Genomic DNA, 26,301 nt, shown 5'->3' on the forward strand with positions numbered 1-26,301 from the left:
AACCAATTATTCCTCTAATAAACAAAGCTTTTATACCACACTGGTCATAATCAGAGCTTATCATTTGTAAATAAATAATTGTTGGATTCAAAACAGCAATTAAAAGGCGCTGTGATCGACACGGACAATACGTTTTCACGGAGCATTCAATGATGTCACTAAACGGTGATGCCACAATAAGAGCAACGTTCACACGTTTCTGCAGGACCTAACTATAGTGCACAAGGTTTTCAAGCCCTGAAACAAAATGGGATGCTTTAAGGAAAATGTATAACCTATTAATTAATTAACAGGCCTAAAATAAAAATAACACTTTGTTTTCATCAAAAAAAAAGCTAAATATATCTGACTTAAATAATTAACAGATTTAAAACAGAAGTGTGGCGCTCCATAAACAAGTTCACGGAAAGGAAAGGATGACAACGCGCATTCTGTTTGTTCGCTTTATTTTGCAAAAGCACAAATCTTGTTTTTATTGTGAGCGTGCAAAAATAAAAGTAAACACTTTTGCGGATTATATTTTAGGCCTACTCCAAAAATAGATTTTTTTTATGTTTCAGCTGTTCGATCGTGCCGGCACCTCACGCGCACACACACCGCACATATTCTAGCAATTCAAACTTACATCGCAGTCTGTTCATTATCAAAATAAAATACAGTCAACCAAACATATAAAAGGTTACACTGGTCAGTTTAAATAGACCGTAGTATACCGGTCCACTCTGCTGTTAAGCCAAGGACGTTTTTGCTCATGTGAAGAGGATGATCTTTTTCAGTCTATATGCGAATGCGTGTAAAGTACAAGCCTAGTTTACATTATAAATAATAGTTTAACATTCAAATACATTGCGAATATGGAAACATTTGGATTTGTGCCGAATGAGACCTGAGTAATAACCTCCAAATACATCGTCAAACCCGCGCTCGCTCCGTCTCATATGCACGCAAGCATGCACTGTCACGATCTAATGCACTGTAAATGCCGGATTTTTAAAAACAAATAGGCCTACCGGAATGCAAAAATTGAAAATCTGACATTTTCCGGAACAGGATCCAGCAGGATCAAATTAAGTACTGGTCATAATACTCACATGATGTTTCATGTGAGCAACAGTGTGTTTTGCTGCAGCAGCGCCGATGGAAGCGGTTCACTGACTGCGCAGCACAGCCACACGCGCCACAGTTACGTTTGGGATCATTTTATTTTAAATGCCATAATGTCAGTTGAAAACATTGCAATAGTGTTTTAAAATACAACAACGAGCACCACAAAACCATTTAAAGAGGCGTGTTCAGCGGTCTCAGTGACGGGATAGGAAACAGTCAACAAAGTAAAATGATCTCAAACGTACGGCGCGCTCTCTTCATTTTATCAAATGATCATAATCACATCTTTTCATTTTACAATCCTGCTACTGGCATTTTATTCAGACTAAAACCCCTTTAATTCGAATGAGAAAGCGGGGATTTTTTAGTGGCTTTTGCACATGCTGTCATGCACTGCGTGCTGCTGCAATAGACGCATTTTGCTGAATTAAAGTTAATGATTAATCGATTAATTGATCGTTAATTTAAATGACGATCGATCATGGAAATGATCGAAAATTGACATCCCTATTCACAATATAAAATTTTTCCTGTATTTCTGATCAAATAAATGCAGCATATATATATACACACACACACAGAGATCTTGAATAAAAAGTATTATTGATATTAAATATATATTTTGAATTGATGTCCGATTTGGAGATTTCTACAGGAAAGAAATTCAGCCAGACACAACAAATTATTCACTCTCTGCTAGCAGGTGGTGCTTAAAGCGTTTCCTTTGTTTCCGCTGTAAACAAAGCAGCGCTGCACTTATGAACTTTAATATGCATTATACAGAGGCAAGATGAAAAGAAAAAATACCATCTAAACTTTTCTAAAGACAGTAAGTTCCCCTCAGACATACATTCATATAAACTCCTACCCCTAAATGAATCGCGATTTGTTTAGCATCTCAACCGATTTGAATCGTCACATATTTGAATCGATTTTCAACCGGCTCGCGGTTAATCGTTACATCCCTAGTATTTAGACAGAACTGTTAACAACAACAGCAAACAAGAGGGAGAATGTGAGCACTGTGTGCTCAGATGCTGCCGTTCTCAGCACCGTCAAAATAAAAGTCCCGCCTCGAACACATCGGCCAAACAGAAAAACTTATCGGCCAATGCCGATATTTAAAAAATGTCAAATATCGACCACTAGCCAAGTGTGCTACAACACTAAAACCCTCTCAGTGCAATTGACAATGTAGACACTGGGCAAAAAAAGATTTATTCTGCAGAATGAACAACTTTATATAAGAGAGTATTCACAAAAGGAACTATGCAAATGCAAATTTGCAAATTAATAACACTATTGAAACTTCAAGAAATCAATGACAGTTACAATTCTGGTCAAAATCCATAGCCCTAGTGCATGGTGAACTATGAGGTGGATATTCCGTCTTTCATTCTTTCTATCTCTCAATCCACAACCTTTCTTTTTTCTTTTGTTGTTCCTTGCATCAAAACGTTTCATCATGGAACTTCTATTCAATGTTTACATCAAGCCATACTGAAATCTACCTACAACAGATTTAACAAGGCCCTTTTATCAAATCAGTTTTCTCAGCCCACAAGGGGAAAAAAAGCACCTGCGGAAAATTCAAAAGAGAGAAGGGGCTGCTTTGCCAAGCTGTCAGCAAAGAACTATGCCGGCGGAAATGAAAGAGGCGATCAACGGAGCTCATGAAGCCGGATTGAGCCGTGCTTTAGTCAGGCTTTTTAATTGGCACTGGGGTTGCTTAAAGTCATTGGGCTCTCAGTGCCACTCTTCTCTCCCAGAGAGCGAGAAAACGTTCGCTGAGAGGTGGTTTCAGCACACGACACCACCTTTTGGACTTAAAAACTTGGCCTGGAGTTTTCACACTTAGTCGTGTGCCTCTCCCCGAGAGCCCGCACCACAGGACCCAACAGCTTCGCTGTTTCGCAGTACACTAGGTGCAAATATTTTTACACACTCGAAAACTGACAAAGAGAGCGAGAGGGAGGGAAGGAGAGTGAGAGGAAAAACAGCACCATACAATGTAGGATGGAAAGGAAATTTAAAAAATGCAAAGGTAAACTCATTTTCAGCTCCGACAAGCGAGCGCTTGAGTCCCATTCTAGGCGGTTTGCAGGAAACAAGACAACTGGGAATGTAGCTTTTGCTCAGGCATTGTTTTGACAGCACTTATGGGCAGTAAATGCCAGGACATCTCCACTCAGGCTGGCTGTGTGTTGCGTTGCTAGAGCTAAAGGTTTGCATTATGTTGTGTGCTGGGCCTTTTAACATGGCTTGTACTTCAAGCATAGCTCCCATTTTTGTGGATAATGTCACTCATTAGACTGATTATAGCCACTGGTTTGGCAAAGATTGAGACCCCTGTGAAATCAAGTTTACGGACTCAAAGGTGGTTGCGCTGAGCTTTGAATGCAAACACATCATGCAGTGTCTAGCATTGTTTTTAACTAGTGTCAGCAAAAATGACACAATAATCTTTTAATGGCAGAAAAACCAGAGGCTGGCAGCCAGAGGCATGGAGAGCAAGCCCAGGGGGCAGATTCTCAACATTTGGACCTGCATATTCACAGCGGTTCAAACTACTTCTGCTAAAAGTGTCCCAAAACACTTAAATCAGGCTAAAGTTTTGACAAAATCTAAATGAATAGTATATAGCACCTCTTTATCCAGACAGCCAATATTATGGCTTAAAACATTCACAAACCAAAATAAATAATTATAGCTTTAAATATATATAGTGCATGTATGATAAAATATAAATAGCCTATAAAAAAATCTGTATGAATTTATGAAATTTTGAAATCTGTATTAATTACATAATTAATTATTTATAATACTGAACTAAATAAACTTACGATAAATATTTGTAGCGTCACACAATTACCCATTATTGATATTACTATTATTAAAAGTAGTAACATTTAATACAATTAACATGGACATTATAAAATAAAGCGTTATACATCAATGTTTGCCATTGTTATTAATGATATAAAGAAGTGTTACCAGTGCTGAGGAACAAGCAGAGCTACTAAAATACCAGTATATAAAATACTTGCCGGTAACTCAAATTACTTAACTAAAATGTTCAGTAGCATGGCAGTAGTTAAGTAAACCGCAATCGCACTTGCCTTATTCCAGGGCTCCAGAATGCCTAAAACCTGCCTTTGCAACCAAAAATATTAATTTGCGAGTGATATTTTTGTTGAGATCGCCAGTGGCGACTATATAAATTTACATGTTATGATTTAAAAATTTGCATGTAATGATTTTTTCCCCGATTGTTTTTGATCACATATTTTATGTTATGTTGAAGTAATACACTAAGACGATGCGCATCAAAGTTTTAGTGGAAAAACAGCCCTCATCTCTGCCCAACACCAGCATTGACAGCACACCTGCTAAAATCAGGCTCCAGCTGCGGCAGCATGAGAGAGATCGAAAATGACGAAGACGTGCCAAGTAAAAGTGAAAAGAAGTGTCTATTTCATGCACAACTCGAACAAACTACAACAGGTAAAGCTGTCAGTTGTGTGGACATTAGCAATATCGTTAATTAGGGATGAACCGATACTGGTATTGGTATCGGGCCCGATACTGGTCTTCTGTACTCGTAAAAATGCCCCGATACCAAACGCCGATACCACACAGCATGTGATAAGCGTCATATTCAAACAAAGAAACATCGACAAAAAAACAACAGACAGCAGAAAGGAGTTAAGGATGTCTACTACGAAGTATATGTATGCAATGAATATAATGTTAAACATGCAGTATTAACGCCTGTATAGCAGATGTGCGCGAGCTGATAAACAAAGCGCTCTGAGTGGATTGTTTTGCTTGCTTGAGTGTTTCTGCATTATATGAGTGGCTTTGGAATATAAATCGCAGCACGTTTCAGATGAAAAAGTTTAGATGGAATAATCCCTGCATTATTACAGCAAAGCACGTGATACAGTACTAAGCCGCTGCAATGGAGCAGCTCTAATGCTATTAAATTAAAGATGATGTACCATATAGCAAAAAAATTAACAGTGAAAGTAACAAAAATTTGTAAAATACATTTTAATGGTCATAATTAAGTGTGAAAATAACCGAAGGATATACAGTGAAGCCAAAAATTATTCAGAGAGCAGACATGATTTTTTATATTTTTTTTACTAGTGGGTGCAGGACACTATAGTTAATTTATGTAAGTGAGGATAGCAAAATAAAGTAAACTGAGACAAATCATACCCAAAAATTCTTCATACAGTAGACTACCAGTAAAACTGATTCAAATTTGTGTCCAAAAAATATTCAGGCCGAGGCTGGGGAAAAAAAAAGTTCAGGTTTGCATGAAGCTGGTTGACAGCATGCCCAGGAGACTACAGGCTGTCATTGAGGCTAAGGGTTGTCCGACAAAGTATTGATAGTTGTGTAAATAATACTGTCATACTAACAGCTGTCTGAATTATTTTTGGTTGATTGTAATCTATTACATACCTTTCTATCAAAATTATCTAACATTATCAAGATTAATTTTTTCTGACACAGTGTAACTCTGAGTTCTTGTCATATTTTATTACCATTTTCTAAACTATAGCAAATGAACTGTGATAATGTGAGAATTGTTGACGGTGTCTGAATACATTTTGGTTTGACTGTATCTATTTGATAAATTAAGTTAACCAACTAACATTATAAATACCCTTTTGGTTTCTGTACCCAATATTTAAAAAAGCAATAAAAATATCGGTATCGGTACTCGGTATCGGCAAGTACCAAAAATAAAAGTATCGGTATCGGGCGAGTACTGGAAAAAGTGGTATCGGTGCATCCCTATCATTAATAATTTTTGTTTATAATCGATAATAACATGGCTTCTTCTTATCAAGATTTTTAGTCTATATGCTGTGTTCTGTTGATGCGTGAACTTCATAAAATTTGTAGCGCACTTGCGGTCCAATAATCGCAGTAAGCTTTGTGTTCTATTACCTTTAATTAAAAAAAGTAGCCTTACAGCTTTAAAATTCTGCCAAATCCATAACGAAATTCAAACAATAAATACCGTTTTGGCGCTCCTTAATGTGGCATGAGCGATCTCTTTAGTGCCTCAGTTAAAGCGGCACGAGAATCCATCATATCTTTCTATTTAGTATGAAATAAACTAGGGGTGCGCCGATTCGATACCAAGGTATCGGTATCGCTCTGATACTGCCATTTTCTGCAGGATCGGGTATCGGTTAGGGATGCTTCGATCCGCCTTTTTCGCCTCCGATACCGATTCCGATACCTAGGGTTCAGTATTGGCTGATACAGATACCGATCCGATACCAGTGAAGTTTTTTTCCCTCATTTAAATAAATGTCGAATTTATATATCTCTGTGTGTGGAACTGATAATGATTCTTTCACAATCTACTAGATACAGACTACTTCATTATAAAGAAAAATAAAATAAACAAATATGAAAAAATATAGGCCTATGTATATTTATAATCTATGACAAAAAAATATAAACTAGGTTAGTGGATAATTCGGCAGCAAAAGTTATTCTAGAAAAATCAGTGCACAATAATTTTAGAAATCCAAACATTTAGTGAAAAAAAAATGTTGTGGGGAACAAATAAAAGTGTTGCACTAAATATGGTAAAATGTTACACATTGCTATTTGTATTATTATAAAATCCATTCATTAAAAAGCACTTACAATGTGCGCACATTAAGCGCTTCGTGTTAAAAACTTCAAAGCACAAAGTGAAGAGAAATTGATGCGTAGTGTATTATATCTGTACAACAGTTATTGAGTCTTTCTTTTAACGGTTTTAAATTTCAGTTACTGTGCACGTTAAAAACTATTTATAGTCTTTTCTACGCCCGTGTTTTGTTCTCACAGACACCCGGTAGCAAGTAACAAAACAACATTAAACTCCGGCAAGAAGATAAAGTCCTTTTTGCAAAATCATAGACATGCATTTACAAATGAAGTATAATGGGAACACAGAATGATCTTGGAGAGAGAGAGCTTTACCGAGCCGACTGCTGTAACCGAACGCGACCAGGGTTTAAAGGCTGAACGAATGACTGACAGCCACAGCGGAGAAAAGAGTTTGTGTGAACTTTAATGTAAGGACTTAAATATTCATATGTAGCTCACATTAAGCTATCGTATGGCTTCAGAAGTAACACAGAATAATTCGAACAATCGTAGAGAAAGAAAAAAAAATCTCGGATTTGGCACTATCGGAGCCGATACCCGATATGAATATCGGATCGGCGCATCCCTAGTATCAGTCAGACGAGACCGATCCAAATCCGATACTGTGTGTATACTATTCTGTGTTATTGTTAAGCCCCACGAAAGACACAAAAACATTATAAAGCATGCACCATAAAGTTTTCGTGCACTATATTTCAAGTGTTCTGAGACCATTCCATAGATTAATGTGAGGTTCAGATGAATATTTAAGTCATTAAATTCAAGTCGTTAAATTGTGTTTAACATACAAAAGAGTGATGATTAGGTCAACACATTGAGGTATAGAAATTCTACACTGATTTTTAAAAAAAACTGTGCTGGGATCAGATCGGTATTGGTATCGGCCAATACTCAGAATTTCTGATATCGGATCAGGATTGGTTCTGAAAAAGTGGTATCGAGCCAGTCCTAAAATAAACATGAATCGACACAAGATAACCTACAATACAAGTTACTGAAATTCCTCAAGTAATCGCTCATTGAGTGTTTCAAACTGTGGAAAATTCAGCTAGAAAAAAAGAACTACAAAAAGGAGCTTTTTGCTAAATATGTGTGTTATATTCAGGCCCAGCGCTACGAGGGAGCATGGGTGCACCGTCTGAGTGCATAAAGATTTGCCCAGATCGATCAGCGTCTGACTTGAAGATAAAATATGCATTCTTACAACAGTCTAAAACATATTATACAAAGGTCATAAAGTAAACGGTCATAATTCATCAACTCGAGTGCATAAGCAATCGCTTGCCATAAATGTGCACTATTCTTTGATAGAGAATCACTTTGAACGAAGAAAAACTGAATAAAAACACATATATAAAATGAATAAATAGCCCTATTTGCGAAATATATTTGACAAATAATTCAGAGATTAACAAAACAAAAACAAAAAACTGTGACAAGTTCTATATGCGGAGTTTCTCCTTTTTTCTAATGCTCAACAAGTTCACAGAAAGGAAATCCGAACGGTATTTTGAAAAGCACCATATTTCTTTGTTATTGTGATGTCTCACTCTTATCTTTGTTTCCGCAGTCATAAGGAACAAATTCGAGTGATTGCTAGGGATGGGTATCGTTTACATTTTATCGATACCGATACTGCTTATCGATACCAGTACTTATTGATACGGTTATCGAAACTATTTGGTGCAAAAAGATATAAGTGATAAGTGAAACGTTGTTGAAAATTTGAAAAAGTTATTTTATTACTGCTGAACTTTAGCAACTGTATTAAAGTTCTTCAGTCAAGAGCCGTTTTTGGGTGAACTATCCCTTTAATGACAAGCGGCAGCATGTTTAGTACTGCCGCTTTAAGAGCTGCACACATCTGTTTTTCTCTCACCTGTTTACTTTCACTTTAGACATAATTAACTGTGTTTATATGTAAATCTTGTGTGTTTTTGACAGTATTAGTGAAATCAGACGATAACTAAGATAACTAAGTAAAAAGGTGCCGTTTGACCGGCCTTTTAGTGTATGCACGCTTCGGGTGTACACGCTCTGAATAAGCACATGTTAGCACGCAAATTAAACGTTTAACTGGCAAGGCTTTAAAGCACACAGAAATAATGTACTTTTGTGATTGCAAATAAGTCTTGTGAGTGCAACTCTACCGAATCAACATTTGATGTGAATGTGTCTCGCGAGTTTCAGTTGGAGCTGCAGCCGCGAGACATAATACAGCACATTGCTTGAGGTAGATGTTGTATTTTGTTAGTAAATGTTTCATTATATTACTAGTGTTGCCTCTTTTGTTCACTATTACATTACTGCATATATTGCATCTGACACTGGTGTCGCCTAGTTTTGTAATGTGAGCCCACACTTTAAAATGTTTCACTCTTGCCGCGATGACCGACTGCACGCAAACACACACCGCACATGCGCATGGATATCACACGCATGTCGAGCAAACATCGGACACATCATTCAGTGAAGGAAAATGACAAGCAACAGCTTTTAATTTGTCGTTAACATTGAAGTATACGGAGATAAAACAACGCAAGTATCGATAACAGTATCGTTTGTTCTGAAGCTTATCGGTATTCCGATACTGACCCAATCACATACCGGTCCAAAAAAATAACGGTTATCGGTACCCATCCCTAGTGATCGCGCAGGGGCCTCTCGCACACATACACAACATATCAGTTATAGCATACTTGACATCGCAGCCTGTTCATTATCAAATAAAATAAGCCAACCATACATACAGTTACACTGCTCAATTTGAATAGTCTGAAGAACAATCTATTGCGTAATATTTATTTTTGTCTCTCAAAAATGCAATTTTATATAAGGTATTTTTAAACAATGCAGAAAACATATATCTAAAAAAAATTGTGTGTGTGTGCGCACGGGCATGAATGAATTAAAATACTGAAGCAGTCAAAGGATCGGAGACATAAATACATGAAAGTATGACTGAAATGTTAAAATGTTAAAAAAATTATAATAAAATAATACACATTTATTTTGTGGCACTTAAAAAAAATTATTTAGTGCCTATATTTGTATCGTATAGGAGCCAGTAGCTCCTTAGTTGATTTTTAATTTTTTTTTGTCTGGAGCCCTGCTTCTCTCATATGAAGCATCACCAGATTCAAACGCGCACGGGCATGAATGAATTAAAATACTGAAGCAGTCAAAGGATCGGAGACATAAATACATGAAAGTATGACTGAAATGTTAAAATGTTTAAAAAATTATAATAAAATAATACACATTTATTTTGTGGCACTTAAAAAAAATTATTTAGTGCCTATATTTGTATCGTATAGGAGCCAGTAGCTCCTTAGTTGATTTTTAATTTTTTTTTGTCTGGAGCCCTGCTTCTCTCATATGAAGCATCACCAGATTCAAAACACAATTCAAAGTTCATTAGAATCCCTGTGCAAAAATGTTCCATATTTTTTTCTAGCAGAATACAAAATGCCATTATAATATTTATTACAATAATTGTACATATATTACTTTTTTACACCGCTGTAAATATGTTTCAATATAGTAACTTGACTGTAATTGAAGTACTTTAAATAAAGGAGACAAGCTATGTGTCCCAAAACTGTTATCTAGTTACATGCAACAATGTGACACTGAATTTTTTTAAATTTTTCCTCTAATCAGTGAACCTATTAAAGGACATAAACAGCTTTTAAATTAATTATTTGGGAACGTAATGCTTCATACACAAATGTCTTGAAGATCAATACAAGCTCACTAAATTAGCAACTGGCGATGGAGCGGCCTCCAAACATGATCAATGAGAAAGGACAAGAATGAGCAGCAAACAAATGGCCCATCACATACAGATGATCGTCCATCGCCTTACTGCACCTAGAGGCTTGTTAAAACCGCACTACAGCAGCTGTTGAAGCATCAGTAACTTGATTGGAAGGATTATGCAGCCTTAGGGTTGATGAAAATAACAGTTTTCTCAGAGGGCGATATCAGACCTGCGAAAATCCATTCGCTTCCAAAAGTGGCCTCAACCCCAATATCAATTAAAATCTTGTCAGGACATGCAGAGCCGTGTTTGGGAAAAGTAGTGTGAAACAACAAGCCCAATCACAAATACGGCGAAAAAGCAATCTCACCCTCCGCCTGTGGTAAACTTTTGCGCTGTTTAACACAATCATTGCAAAAACAAATCCCCACTCCCTTTTAGTGTTTTTGTTGGGAGATTAAAAAAAACTGCTCTATCGTTGCATGGCGAGGACAGAATGGCTATTCAGAGGTCTGAGCTTTTGTTTCCATAGTTTTCTATTTGGATCTTCATGTTATCCACTGCTGGTTTGTTCTTAAATCCAAGTGTAGGGTAAGATATTGTAATGAATCTGAATGGTGATAACTATTGGCAACTTCCAAAGGTGCAGTAATGCATAGCCTATTGACAGGACATGGGAATAATAACATATTTGCATTAAAGGTATTATTTGTCGTTGTGCCTGGCTCTGAGCAAACATCCACAGGGCTGCAGTCTAACTGCTACTGGAGCCTGGCCATATTAATACTACTATTCATCCCGTGTCCAACTCGAGCCAAGAAACAGCATTAGGCCCGGGGCCCTGCGGCCTGCATTTGGACTGGCCTCGCTGGCATGTGCATGTGCACGAGAGAGAGAAGAAGAGTGCACCTTTTCTCCTCCAATGAGTTCTGGATGAAGCAAAAAAGTTCTTTATATCAATTAGCCAGACAAGTGTGCAATAGACACCTGTCACCCCACGAGCCCTCCTCCCCGGCCTGCTCTGATCAAGGACCGTCTGCCATCCTGTTACACATCCGTTCTAAAAAAAACACCTAGGCTGATCTCAGATCGGTACACCTTTCCTCTGGGGTGAAAATACTGGTGGCCCGTAGCTGAGCCAGGGGGACTGTCCAAGCTCTGCCTGAGAGGCCAAGCAATGGCTGCACGGCAGACACAAAATCTGGGGCACAGACCATCTGGCTGACAGTGCAGTCTGAAGTGAAGAGGCTGTCGGAAGTTCGTTGCCAACATGGCTCACAGAAGCAGGACATTAGATACCATAAACACACACACACACACACACACACACACTTGGCTATACAAAGAAAATGTTCTTGTTGAGACAAGATTCAAAAACGAAGGATTTAATACTCTGAATTCTACAGCTGAGGGCAATAATCTCCTCTAGTTTTTTTCTTCTTTCAGAAAAAAAAATCCTCTCTAATGATCTTACATGCAAGCAGTGATGCTAAAAAAAGGTAAGTTAATCACCACCCCACCTCATGCCCCCAAAAAGGAATGCAGTCTGAAGTGAAGAGGCTGTCGGAAGTTCGTTGCCAACATGGCTCACAGAAGCAGGACATTAGATACCATAAACACACACACACACACACACACACACACTTGGCTATACAAAGAAAATGTTCTTGTTGAGACAAGATTCAAAAACGAAGGATTTAATACTCTGAATTCTACAGCTGAGGGCAATAATCTCCTCTAGTTTTTTTCTTCTTTCAGAAAAAAAAATCCTCTCTAATGATCTTACATGCAAGCAGTGATGCTAAAAAAAGGTAAGTTAATCACCACCCCACCTCATGCCCCCAAAAAGGAAAAAAATTCAACCTTCACGCTAAACAAGGCAGCGATAATTCAATATTTTCTCCATGATAGTTCTTCGAGTTCATACCCAGCCATGCTAATTAAAAAAAAATCTGAATTCCTCACATTTGAAACAACAATTAAACAGTCTCTCCTTGTACTATGGCACAGAGAAGTCATAGTTAGCCTGGAAAATAACACCAGCCAGACTGCAACAGACCATAACATAACATCATAGCTACAACTCCAACTCAACTTTGCTCTATCGAAGGACAAATTCAGCGAAAAACATTCACCATCTCACACTATTAACAAATACACAGCAGGCTTGCAAATGTAAAGTGGCTCGGCATGAGAGAGCAAAAGCAAACAGCTCTTACCTTGGGTTGAGCGCGTCTTGGAAAGGCAACTTTAGGATCAATCTAAATGAGACAAGGAAGGAGAGAAAGAAATATGAGAAAACGGAGCTTGTGATACTGTTATGTGAAGAGGAAAATTAGAAAATATTAGAAAAAGCCGGCAATGTGCTGCGACTACTCGATAACCTTCATGGAAATTATAGCATTAATCATGATGCAATGCTCCATGTCTCATGTGTAATCTTGCCTAGTTATTATACGCTGGTTGCATGAGGCCTGTGTATGACAAAATCGAATAAAACCGTACACAGGTTAGAGCATAATTACTTGATTACAACATAAATAAACAGGTGGCATTATATAACACACTGGAGATAATTCAAAGACTCGCTGAAGAAGTGCTTGCGGCCTCGGGGAGGTCAGGTCGACATGGCAGGAGGTGTTCTAGTGAGCGCTGTAGATTTGCGGAGAATCAAGACAGGGCATTAGATCAATACATCTACAACCGCCTTCCCCCTGAGGGATTATCATTATTATGGGTGACTCTCTCCTCCACTGTACCACACTGCACGAATTGGTCATCATTAGGTTTATCGGTTAGATAAGCTATGTTATAAATAAGTAAAGTAAATAAGTGAGTTCCTTTAAACATTTAAACATTCATAGACTAAAACAACAGTCCTGCTTTTTAGCACACAGGCCAAAAGCTTGGGCAGCCAGAGCACTAGAAGGATAGGATGGTAGATAATTATGCATGTGAGAACAAAAACAGTTCAAAGACTTGCCTCTGCACTCTCATTAAATGGAAAAAGAACTCAAGGGAAAAAGATCCATTAGTGCTATATTGCTCTTGAATATACCACATGTCTGAATGCTTTGTCACTTCTTATAAATGGTAAGAAAAAGAAAAGCAGAATTGTGAGCTGTGGCAGCAAGCAAAAGGAAAAAAAATGTTTTGGTGGAATACGAAGGAGGGGGTCTCCTGGTAAATTAATTTGACCTAAACATAATTGAAATATGTACAGCAAAAATAAATAATAAATAACATAAAACCTTTCTGATGGGAAATGATGCTGTTGTGTTATATTTTAATTCATCCAGAAAAGTGTTTAATCTAAAACAAATTGCTTTTAGAGAAACCGGCAGCAGTCTTTCAGTTGTCAATACACAATGCAATTCTCACCCCAGGCTTTCAGATTTGCAGATTACACAGCTTTTAATCAAATGTGAAACAAGTGTGTCAAGAATATCGCTGTACAAGTTTTCTTTGGTCCATTTGCACTCTTCAAAAGTGACAAAACAATTGGACAGGAAATTGCAAATAAGTGGAAAATAGAAAATGCAATAAAAACGTAGGAGTCTGGAATGGATTGAAGGATAACACCGCAGGTACTTCTAAACTTGTAAATGAAGCAGGTACTTCACTTATTTCTAAATAAGCCAACTATACATTTTTTTTATACATATATATATATATATATATGGAAATAAAGGCCAGAGGAAACAGGTGGTGTCAAGGTAAAGATCAAGCCTTGGTCATTTTAAAACAGTAATATTTAATAATAGGTCTTCTATTTTAGACATCAAAAGTTTTCAACTGCATGTGCAATTTAAATTTGTTCTTAAATCAGTTGGAGCTGAAACCCCAGAGTCATGACACAGCCACCCCAACCCTGTCGATGACATCACTACCCAGAGCTCAGTAATCCCTGCTTTAGCACCAACCGCTACTAGTGTCCACATGAACTCAATCCTGGATACATCACTGCTAACACTAGCTTTCTTTTCTTTCTTTTTTTCCCTCAGCCATTCAAGAGCATTTAAACGTCAAACCTTGGCCCACTTGTAACTAAGTATACTAAGAATTACACATGTGTGCCATGATTGTCTAATCTAAACGGCCCTACTTTTAATGTCCAAATTACACATTTTTCCACTAGTGCAACACTGACATATACAATGTAATATTATTTTATTAATCAGACAGAAATGTTCTCCCTCCTAAAGGCATTTTGGCTTACATCAGTCAATGCCAAACTGGCAGAGAGACATAATGAATAGCACACCTGTATTTCTAAAAGATTTAGGGCACAGAACCAAGAGAGGTGGCGAATATTCACCGGCTGTGCTAAATTATGATTCAAAATTAATATTTGCCCAATTGCTGGATTTAAGTAAACGATCATCAGTAATCTACCTGCAGCTTTAGGTGGGTAATAAACAATTTAACAGGTTAATCTGCTGTTGACCAAATTAGCCACCTGATCTGATCTAATCAGTGCAACTTGTCAGTGAACCTTGGTTTGGTGTTTTACATCTTTACGCACACAAATTATTCTTAAACCTACGATAATGATGTTAAATAAAATAAGTTTATTATGCTTTTTCACTTTTTCAACTTTAGTTAGTCTGTAATGTTGCTGTTTGAGCAGAAAAAAGGTCTGCAAGGTTACAAAGCTCAAAGTCCACTTCAAAAGGAGATATTTTATTTAACAGAAATCACTTTTCAAAAACTACAACGAACGACTCGTTTGGATTACAACGCATACGCATTTGTAATATCACATATACCGACGAATGGGACGAGACCTGGTTGAGCTGCACTAGAGAAGGCAACGAGTGTTATCACTATGTCGGAGACACGCTAGTTTTCCCAAGGCAGACGAACTTAGAGTGGTTACAATCATCCGGGTTTAATTCATGCTCAAAATGATTTGATTTTGACAATATTTACACTGAAGCTCGCAGGCAGCTATGGTAAGGGGCATGACATTTCCCGACCAGGCGCCGAGTGCTGCCAATCACAACACACACTGGCCCAGCTAACCAATCACAACACACACTGGCCCAGCTGACCAATCACAGCACATTTCGTATTTCAGAAGGCGGGCCTTCATTTGATAAAGGAACTATTCGAGCCGTTCATGCCAGACTGAGGAGAGAGGTGTTGTAATAATGTAAAATATGTGAAAAATAATAAGTTTTTCGAACAACCTAGTGTGAGAGCCTGTTCTAGTACACCCCCAAAACAAAATCAAGACTTTGTAAAAGAGCATAATAGGACCCCTTTAAAATACATCTTCCCTTATTTGTATATATTTTTTAGAAATTATTCCAATTTATCTTGAAATTTCAATTTTTATTAGAAAGGGTCTGTTTAACAAAACATATTTACAACAGTGTTACTAGCAAATTGCCTACTCACCTAGTAACAGAAAAATAATTCTAATCCCATTTTATCACAGAATTACGCATTACACATTTTTTTAAGGAAAGCACTGGGAATGCCAATACACAGTGTTCTGGAAGAAGAGTATTAGCCACAAAATTCCGGAGGGAAGCTATGAACCTCTGTGAACGCCTTTAAATACAGTCCGTCTCTTGATATGAACTTGCAGCAACATGGTATCCATTAAAATAAGTCAGTGAACGCAGTATTTGTCCACACCCTAGCTGTCCCAAATAAAAGGCTCTTTCACTCTGGACTCCTACAGGTAACTAGCAGCTGCACCTACAAACAGGAAAGATGGTGACTTTATACATAAAAAAAAAAAAAAAGAAAATAGAATCCATATTAACTTTACTGATACAGCGTCTGCTTATCCTGGGGTTCACTGTCCCATGGAAAAATAAATGTATTTCAGTTTGGATTTAGATTAGGTTGAAAAAGGCAAACCTATTTCTTGCTGACAGAAATGTACGTATGACTCAGTTTGCATAGTTACATGGCCAAGGTAAAATAATATAAACAACAATATAAATATACAATATTTTCCATATTTCACTCCTGTTCTCAAATAGAAATGCTTTAGAAGAATCCATACTATATAAAATGTTATAATATAAATACTATAAATAAAATCTTATACAAATAAAATGTAATATAAATAAAAATGTTATAATATAAGTACTATAATATAAATATCTATAAAATAATACTAACCTCTACAGGTAAAGGCACACTTCAAAATGTTTTAAAAAATTAGAATCTTTATTTAAAAATATACAAAAAAAAAATCTTATTACATACTCTAAACTTTAAGTTTACTTCAAGTTTTCATATTACAAGCACCTTTTAATGTCGAAACAACGGCAAACTCCGGGCATAAATAAAACAACTGAAAAAAAAATAAGAAAAAATATATAATAATAATTAATGACACATTAGGAAATAAACCGAATGCATAACACTTAAATGTATAATAATACCACCACAAATGACAAAGTATCAACATAAGTGTAAATATACTATGAAAATACAAAAAGAAACCAATGTGATCAAATTAGTTTACCATGTAAATCATGCACGTAAAACATTTCTAGTCAGCAAGGTTTACAGTGAACTTATGCATGCATCCAAAATGCATCCTTGCCCTGAGCAACATCCGGAGTTCTGTCTGGAGAATTCAGACATGAACAAGAGAGCAAAACACTACGTCATACATAGCAAGTCTTACGTCACAAGATGCGCTGAACACAGCTGGAGTCACGATCGAATAACACCACAAGGTAATTAGTCCCTTCTTGCCCCATACCTCGATGAGATTTAACCCTTTGTTCCCCAGTTCCAGTTTGGCGAGCAAGGGGTTAATCCTGTTGAGGCATGTGAGGAAGACAGGATTAATTATCCGGCTACTTATTTATGTCAAGTGCCCCGCTGTTGTGTGTGTGGTACAATGACGAATGCCGCGGAGTGCCTCGACCCGGGAAGGGATATGATAGCGAGACTGTGCTTCTTTTCACCACTGAATGGTCACAGATACAAGCAGGTTTAAACAGCACTTCACAAAACATAAACGCAAATAGAAAGGAACGTACCGTCTTTGAATCTAATTCGTGGTGAGGTTGAGCAAGGACCTTATCTACACTGGCCGCATCCGCAAACGTAACGAAGCCAAATCCCCTGGAAAACAAAAGAAACAAAAACACAGACATACATTAGCAGCTGACAGCGATGCGTTACACGTGTTTGACTGGTAAGCTTGTTAACATATCCATTCTATTCTATTATTAAACGCTACATGACCTTCAATATCTATAACATTTACAATAACATGTTATCTTAGAAATACAGTGCGTCAAGGACAAAAGAGTACGGCAGGTTGCACAAAAATGAAAATTCTGTCATCATTTATTCACCCTCATGTCGTTCCAAACCTGTGTGACTTTCATTCGTCTGAGGAACATAAAAGAATGCGTAGTCACCATTCACTTTCATTGAATATGGGGGAAAAAGATGCAAATAAAAGTGAATGGTGACTGAAACTGTCAGTCCCTAACAATTCCTTTTGTGTTTCACAGAATAAACAATGACAGAATTTCCATTTCCTTGTGAAATATCCCTTTAATATATCCACAAGAACTTTGTTGAGGAAACATATCAGATAAACATTTGCATAACATGTTACCTTAGAAATACAGTTTGTCAAGGACACATAAGGACTTTTCACGCCACACTTAATCCTGGGTTAAATGTCTTTTTAAACCCCGAGTAAAAGCCGGTTACAACCTTAGGTTAAGAAACGTTTAAACTTGTAATTTGAAAGGTGTTCAGCAGCGCATTTAACCGTCCGTTATGAAAATCTGCTAATTTATACCCGAGTCGTTTAGCAACAGACAACCAATCATAAACGGCTTCGGCGCTTCGCTCATTAAATATTCATACGCATTGTACAGTCGCAGAAACTTTCACGCGCTGCTTAATTTAAATGATTGAGGGAAACAATGTATTTTTGCGGTACGTTTCAGAGGATGCAAGGCAACTAGAGAGGATCTGCGTAGCGACGACATTTCTACTGATATTAAAACAGGTCGCGTGCTATAAGCGTCCAACCAACGTTTTATTCATCCTCATGAATATGCAAATTAAGCTACTAACGTACAGTATCAAATCTGACAGCGCAGGGTTAATTGCTAACCCATGGTAAAGTATGAACAGTGTGAAACACGGAAAATAACTCAGGGTTAAGAATGACAATTTCAAGTGAGAAAACCCCACTAACGTGCCAATGTCAAAGCCAAAACACATGCACCCGCATTAAAGCGTGCGGTTTATTAAAGACACTTGGTTTAACATGAAGAATCCAAAATCCGTTTCAAACTGTGTCCTGTCCACAAACACACCGATCCAGTCGCCTCAACAGCGCATAGCATCCGAATAACAGCGCAAGGGCAAAATCGACAATTTATCACTTAGACTAAAAACCTCAACGTGTTAAGAGATTACTTTTTTTACCTGGAGCGTTTTGTCGTGGGATCTCTCATCACCATACATTCTCGGATTTCTCCAAATTTACTAAAATAGTCTCTAAGGCTGTCTGTGAAACAAAACAGAAAGAAAAGAGCACACATGAGCAAAGCATTCGTGCGTTACACACCAGTTTGTAAATTAAACGCCCCCCTGGATGTCTAACAGGGGTCGAATAGAGGACTTCAAATGACGGCACATATCCCGCACAGCGCGCCAGGCTGACACAACGACAGAAACACAACACAGCCCGACAAACGCGAGCAAACGACAGCGAACCGTCGGTCTCTTACCTGGTGAAGTTTGCCAGCTGAGGCCACCGATAAACATTTTACTGTAAGGGGAAAACACAGCAGAAGTGAGTCCAGATGTCAGATCGGCCATTTTGACGTGTAGCTAGCGACAAAAAAAAGCAGAGCTAAACGAAGGCAAAGCAGAGCGCTGTGTGTTTACTGAGCCCCGGCGGGCTGTGCTCACTAATATGCATCAAACTAAAGTGTAGTAGTTGCGTGCACCCGGAAGAGCGTTTTTAAAACATGCTCACTGGAGAAAAACACACAAGGGAAAAAAAAAAGTCAAGTGCTGTCAGCAATGGCTCTGACTTACCCCGGGTCGTGTTGCGAATCGTTAGGGCTTCCAGATGTGGCTTGGCTCCCGTCTCCCTCCATGACTAACCCAACTATGGCCAGTAACAAACACACACACACTGTCAGAGCTAAGAGAATATCACTGAGCCGGGAATGCGAGCGTCACACGTGGGATCAGCTCTGCCTGGCTCCCCCCCGCCCCCCCTCCCCCTCCCGTCACCCACACGGGGCGGAGCGCAGAAGGGGCTCGTCACCGCACCCATTCCATTGACGTCATTAGCATGGCCCCGCCCACCGGGTGCCCAGCGCATGAGGATCAGATCACATCGCATCACTTTTACTGTCACATCACCGTAGACACACAAGCGTAGCGGCAGCCTGAAGTCCACCGAACGTACAGTATTCACATTATATATACACTTGTAGAAATGAAGGACGTGAATGTAAGCAATGCTACAGAAAGTGCTACACTGATACATCTGAAGGTCCAGAGAAGAAACAGCAGTGCAGTGATCGTTTTCTTAATAGTGTTTTTTTCACTGCACCCCAAGATAGAGGAAATATTACATCACAGATAATATGAATAAGCACTGATTAATTTTTAATAGCCTACTTCTCCCCATAGAGAATTCATAACTTACCTTCCGTTTGTTTTGAGTTGCTCAACCATGTCCAAAAAGCAAGTAGGGCGTAAATTAATTTACAGACAGCCTTGTTTGATTAAATCAGTGGCGGATGTCATTTCCCCCCCCCCCCCAAATCTTCTGGGTTTACAAATAACTGGTTTTGTTATTGTGAACTAAATATTAGATTGAGAAATCACATTTAAGTTGCGATCACATTTGTGCCATGCACTAATGACGAAATGACGTTACACGCAATATAAAAAATAAATTTTCAAAACTTCAAAAAAGTTTTACAATACTAATTCAGTTTTGAGACTTCAAAAATTCAAGTTTAATTCAATGTTACTTGCCATTTCCTTGTAACCGACTGAGACGATTACTAGCAATTTCTAAGTGAAAATGGTTTCGACACCAATTTTTTCAGTGTAATGTACAAAATACAATATACATAAAATAAGGTGATTAAATCTAACAGCAATAAACACCTAGTCACTGACCAAAGAAAACATGCTTTGAACATAAGCACATCATAAATCGATATTTCTCAAGCACTCATGCAAATATTATGTATGATTATTGTTTTCCACTGCTGTGTATACTAGTGACTGTACAGAATACACCTCATTTGGTGACACCCATCTGTCACGTTGAGACGTTCAACTCGAAATATCTGAGCTATCACACACCACCTGAGGGTCTCTGCACCCCTTGACTTCTGCAAAATGCAGTTTTACACAACAATTAATGGTCTTTCAAATGCACAAAAGGTTAAGGGATCTTGTGCTTATTATCCATGGAGAGAGAGGGAAGAGAGAAAAGGAAATAGAGAGAGGGGGGCTCAATTAAGGCTGCCTGCTCAGTGGATTTTCAGTCATGCTACAGTGATTGCTGTTTATTTCCTGCAGCTCTGTTTGAGAGAGGCTCCGTGGCCCAAAGACACCTCATCATTCTTCTTTTTTTCCCTCTATACTATACCAAATCATATTTCCTCTTCTCGCCCCTCCTGCTAAAGATAGCTTCTGAACAACAGTCAGAACTCTTGAAGTAAAGAGCCCACATAAAGCCAGTGTCCAGAGGAGGGAGGCTGAGATGCTCTTGATTGGCAGGTGAACCCGCTGTCTCACCTCACTGCCTAACAGGCAGCTTGTTGGTAAACTGACACATGGGTACCTGTGGGGCACAACCCAGAAAACAAAACATCTCTCTCCCCTCTCAGTTTATTCTCTCTCGGGCTTTGAGCAAGACAAGACCACCGTTTTTAAAAAGAAAAACAATGTGACAAAAATACTTTTGTTTTCAATGTAAAAGTTTTTATTGACATTACTCATTCTAATAAGTATTAATCATAATCATCATTATCAGCTGAAATTGAGCTCCCTTCTGCTCTTCGCCCGAAATGTCATTTCTGTTAAGTTCAAATATGCATCACCACTGCTGTTCCATTTCATCGTAATTCAATACGTAATTAAATTTCTGATAGGCTTTGGCAGAACATTTTACAGGGTATTCAAGATAATCGAAATGACACAATTTCATAATAGGATTTGATAAGCATAAAGGTAGGCAAAATAGTTTATTCAGCACAGTTGCCTTTCATTCTGGAAGAAAGTACAAAATACCATTTAATCTGACCACCTGAAAGCATGTTGTGTTTTATGTCTTGTCATTTCTCTGGCATTACAATGAGGCACGATGCCAGATCTTCACAACTGGGCCGTCAAAGGGGGCTGTTTTTAGAATCATGGCTCATTGAGATTTGGCATAATTGAACAGGAAATTACTGTTTGGAGCAAGGTTTTAAATATCTACATGATGTCCTGAGTGTTTCATAGCATATAAGCCTTAAAGAGCATTTAGGGATATGTTTATTGTGAGGCCAAACGTTTACTGGTTCATTAAAGAACACTGTGGACCTCATTAGACCTTTTATTAGTGTATCATTTACTTGTTAGAATTGTATTACCAGTAGCAGAATTAGCTCAAAACGTTTTTGACACCTTTAATTGTCTGATCGCACAAAAAACTAATCTATTCATGTACATTTCGCCGCGTAGATCAGCCATAAAATCATCTACATAATAAGCACACCTCTGCCATGAGACGAGGCATCATACGCTTATGGATTTTACCATTCACCATATGCATATTCATGTTGCTTGTGACATAAACAGAGACACGGCTGTCGGGTTTGATGAAATGAAATTGAAATTCAACTTTAAAAGAAACACACATCAAGAGGATATTTAAATATACACATTTGCATTCGCCGGTTTTGAAGGCAACGCTTTATTAATGCCGCAAACCCTCGCCATTATTAAGTTAAATCTAATGTCTCTGGAAATCCATTAAGTCTTCAAGAAAAAACAGAGAAAGACGTCAGAACTGAAGACCCTTATTAAAGACTAGACTAAGTGCACAACACAGATCTGTCCAATTAGAGCCTGTGCATTTTGCAATTAGAGAGAAAAATGTAATGTGCCAAACATTGCCTAAAATGGCCAATTTGACAATGGAGTTAGAAAATATCTACTCAGATCTTTAAATGGATCATTAGAGAGATAATACTTCATGTTTAAAAAACAGTTTTAATGGAGGTTGAAATAATAAAGAATGGAGTCTCATCACGTTGTCACTTTTCAAAGCAGCATTCTAGTTCTTATAAATAATTATAAAAATTCTTGAATTTGATACATTTTCTAAACCCAGGATTATCACTATTCAAAAATGAAGAACTATATAAAATGTCTTGCCATTTTGGCAATAAAAACCCTTGTAATTAGAGAGATAATACTTCATGTTTAAAAAATTGTTTTAATGGAGGTTGAAATAATAAAGAATGGAGTCTCATCACGTTGTCACTTTTCAAAGCAGCATTCTAGTTCTTATAAATAATTATAAAAATTCTTGAATTTGATACATTTTCTAAACCCAGGATTATCACTATTCAAAAATGAAGAACTATATAAAATGTCTTGCCATTTTGGCAATAAAAACCCTTGTTTTGTTATTCTGAATGGTACAAATATAGTCACTATTTAAAATGGCAACCCTTTCTTGCCATTGCGAAGAGAAAGTATTTTTAGGGGGGTCAAAAAATGAAAATAACCTACAGAGACAACCCATTTTATGGCTGTTCATTTCTAATTGGCTGGTCCACTATTCCTTTCTGTTTTAATCGGTAAATGTTACACATTCCTGATTATTCTGATTACTTCATTTGATTATTAAAAATGTAATTCCTGAGAATTCCAATTACCTCACTGGTTGAGTTTAAATTTGAACTTTGCATTTAGAGCATTTCTTTTATTTATTTTTTGTTAAGCATTTATAACTAAACTGTTCTGAAATCAACAAGCGATACTAGTTTACCTTTTCTAAATTTCTAATTTAGTCTGTGTGGATTTAAATACAGTTTCTTATTATAAATCACACATTTAACTCAAAAAGCCTAAAATGATTTAAATCACTAAGACTAATTGGGAAAAGGATGAATTAAAACACCATTTTGTCCCTTGAAGCAAATCAAATCCGGCTCAAAAGACCCAAGAATCAATGTAGAGATTATCAATCGTGTTACTGACATGGTCAGTATGTGAATTGCAAATAAATCAATAGTCCTGTCACATCATCTCTAAATGAGCATTGAGCACTTCCTCAATCTCATTATCTGATGTGCATTATCCTGTCACATGAATTGCTGTTTCTTATCACATCCAAACATCCATTTCTGTTTTATTTCCCTGCACACATTGTTCCACCAACAACATTTGGCTGTTGATTTATTTACAGAAATGTTGGTTCGACAAATCTGTCATATTTTCACAAGCCCAATATAGCATTTGAGCTATTGTGCCCCTGTCAGTATTATGAGATGCCCACAGCTAATGCTCCGACAGAATCAGTTAGGCCATGTGCAATTCACTATATTCCAATTCAAATCTGGATCTTTCCTCTTTTATCCACACCTGTACACATCAAGGAATGTAACAAAAAAGGCCACTCAGAAAAGATGTTAGCGCTCATTCTAATGATCTGCCATCAAAGTTATTGGCACACGTTACAAAGCAGACGCTCTATTCATCAGCCGCTCGAGAAGCTACGCACAAACAGAGGCCGTGCTGTACGCGCGAGTTCACATCAGTGCCGAGCAGATGGTGTCAGTATAAGGAGAGCTGCTGAGGGCCCTTTACACGCTTTTATGTGAACCTTCATTTACTTAACTCGATGTCTTCAAGTGTCTGTCTTTTCGTCGCACGCCACTGTTCCTCACAGATTCTGCTGAGAATGTCACGCAGAGACCAAATGTCATAATTCGCATTGCATACATAATGTGGCTGAAAAAAATATATAAAAAAAAAATATATATATATACAGTATATATATTTTTTGTTGTTGTTCTGCATTTGAGACAAACTGTGGAATTTGAATGTGCACACCTATTTTTTTTTGCTTTTTCTTTTTTTTTTTGCTTTAGATAGAAAAATTTCAAACCAACATCATTTATTTTGAATAAAACACTTTTCAAGCAAAACTTTTCACAAAAAGAGATTTGCAAGGTTTTAAATTATAAAACAATGGATATGTTTATAAAAATGGTAAAAATGTTTATAAGTTCGTGGATTTAGTTATGGAAAGAGAATTACTATTTATTTATTTTTTTGCAGATGTGCGTTATTTGTTACTAATTGCATTCATTTCAAGTGTCAGAATATTTTTGAGGCCACTGTTTTGAGCACCTGGAAAACCATTTTTATAAACATATCCATTGTTTTATCATTTAAAACCTTGCAAATCTCGTTTTGTGAAAAGTTTTGCTCAAAAAGTGTTTTATTCAAAATAAATGATGCTTGGTTGGATATTTTTCTATGTAAAGCAATGACCTTTCTGTTTGTTAAGCTGTTTTAATTACTTTTTAGAGCCACTGTATCTGTTCAAAATGTGATTTAGAAGCACAGATATCAATGCCCAGTGTGTTTTAAAATCAATTTGTTCCTTGGACTGTATTAATGAAAGGATAAATCAGCCTTAAGCCTTGATGGTCAGGTATCAGATTACTTTGAAACGCTTCAGAATCGCCCTTGCGGAGAAAGTCTCGAATTATTCCGTCTCAGAAGGCTGGGATCACGGTCACGGTTTTAGACAGAAGACAGAAACAGAAACATTCGGCCTCATAATGGATGGTAATAAAGAAAAGTGTCCTTGGTGGCCGCAGAATGGACTTCAGCCTCTGCTCGTTCATTACTGAAAATGAGAAGGGAGGCGAGATACGAAAATTTAAGTGTAATTTAGCCGTGCCCGAGCAGAACAATCGAATGAGAAATGTGTTGATGTTAAACGGCCCCTCAGGAGAAAATAACATTCATTTAATTCCAGCACTGCCGTACAGTGTAACATTGGCATGACAGAAGATGTCTGAATATCCATTGTGTTCGCACACAGTTTTCAACGATTTAAGGGCCTCGGCTGTCTGGCGGCAGAAAGCGAGACAAGGGTGACCTCGGATAATTACCGCTGTCCAGTGATGAGCTAAAAAGCAAGGCCTTCCCAGACGTCTGAATAAAGGTTGTGTGTGCTTGAGTGCCTTCATTAGATTCATCTCGGCTTGTGCGAGCAGACAGACAAAAAGCTAATTTAAGTGCCCTGTAATGGAGATGGTCCTGACACTCCAGAAGTTGATGATCTCATTGAGGAAAAATAAAAAAAAAGATTCAAGATGAGCTGAAATATCAAACTCCAGCTCCATCTAGTGGTCACGTTATCACATCACATCAGCACCTGACACGTGAGTTCCAATATTAAAAGAAATCTGTCATATTCTTTGAATAGGAATGAAAAATACTCACAGATTTATGTACAGAACGAATACTGATAAATTAGGTTTTCTATTCCATGGATGGCACGCAGTCAGAGGGATGAGTCAGATATTTGTATATCCGTTATGAAATGAAACAGCACCTCATGGAAGACGCTCAATGCTCCTTGATCTATTATTATCATGTGAAACAGCACATAATAGTGAGAACATATTAGAACTGCACAGTAAATGACAATAATACTTATGTAAGATCTATTTTACATTACAAAC

General features: G+C 37.5%; 1 protein-coding gene across 3 annotated transcripts in view; it reads right to left on the bottom strand.

Annotated features, from left to right (window-relative positions):
- The window catches only part of LOC107592931 (RNA-binding protein Musashi homolog 2-like), a 138,938-nt gene extending 119,145 nt beyond the window's left edge, over positions 1-19,793 (bottom strand). For all 3 annotated transcript variants that reach the window (XM_016282519.1, XM_016282520.1, XM_016282518.1), the window contains exons 1-5: positions 19,610-19,793; positions 19,297-19,337; positions 18,992-19,073; positions 17,575-17,659; positions 12,778-12,819 (exon numbers count right to left, since the gene is read on the bottom strand). In XM_016282519.1, the coding sequence (XP_016138005.1) occupies positions 12,778-12,819; positions 17,575-17,659; positions 18,992-19,073; positions 19,297-19,337; positions 19,610-19,671 (312 nt within the window). In that variant the 5' untranslated portion in view covers positions 19,672-19,793. The remainder of the gene's footprint in view (positions 1-12,777; positions 12,820-17,574; positions 17,660-18,991; positions 19,074-19,296; positions 19,338-19,609) is intronic.
- Positions 19,794-26,301: the final 6,508 nt, after the last annotated feature.

This window comes from Sinocyclocheilus grahami, unplaced genomic scaffold (assembly GCF_001515645.1).
Source record: "Sinocyclocheilus grahami isolate Dianchi unplaced genomic scaffold, SAMN03320097.WGS_v1.1 scaffold161.1, whole genome shotgun sequence".
In the NCBI taxonomy this organism is placed as follows: domain Eukaryota; kingdom Metazoa; phylum Chordata; class Actinopteri; order Cypriniformes; family Cyprinidae; genus Sinocyclocheilus; species Sinocyclocheilus grahami.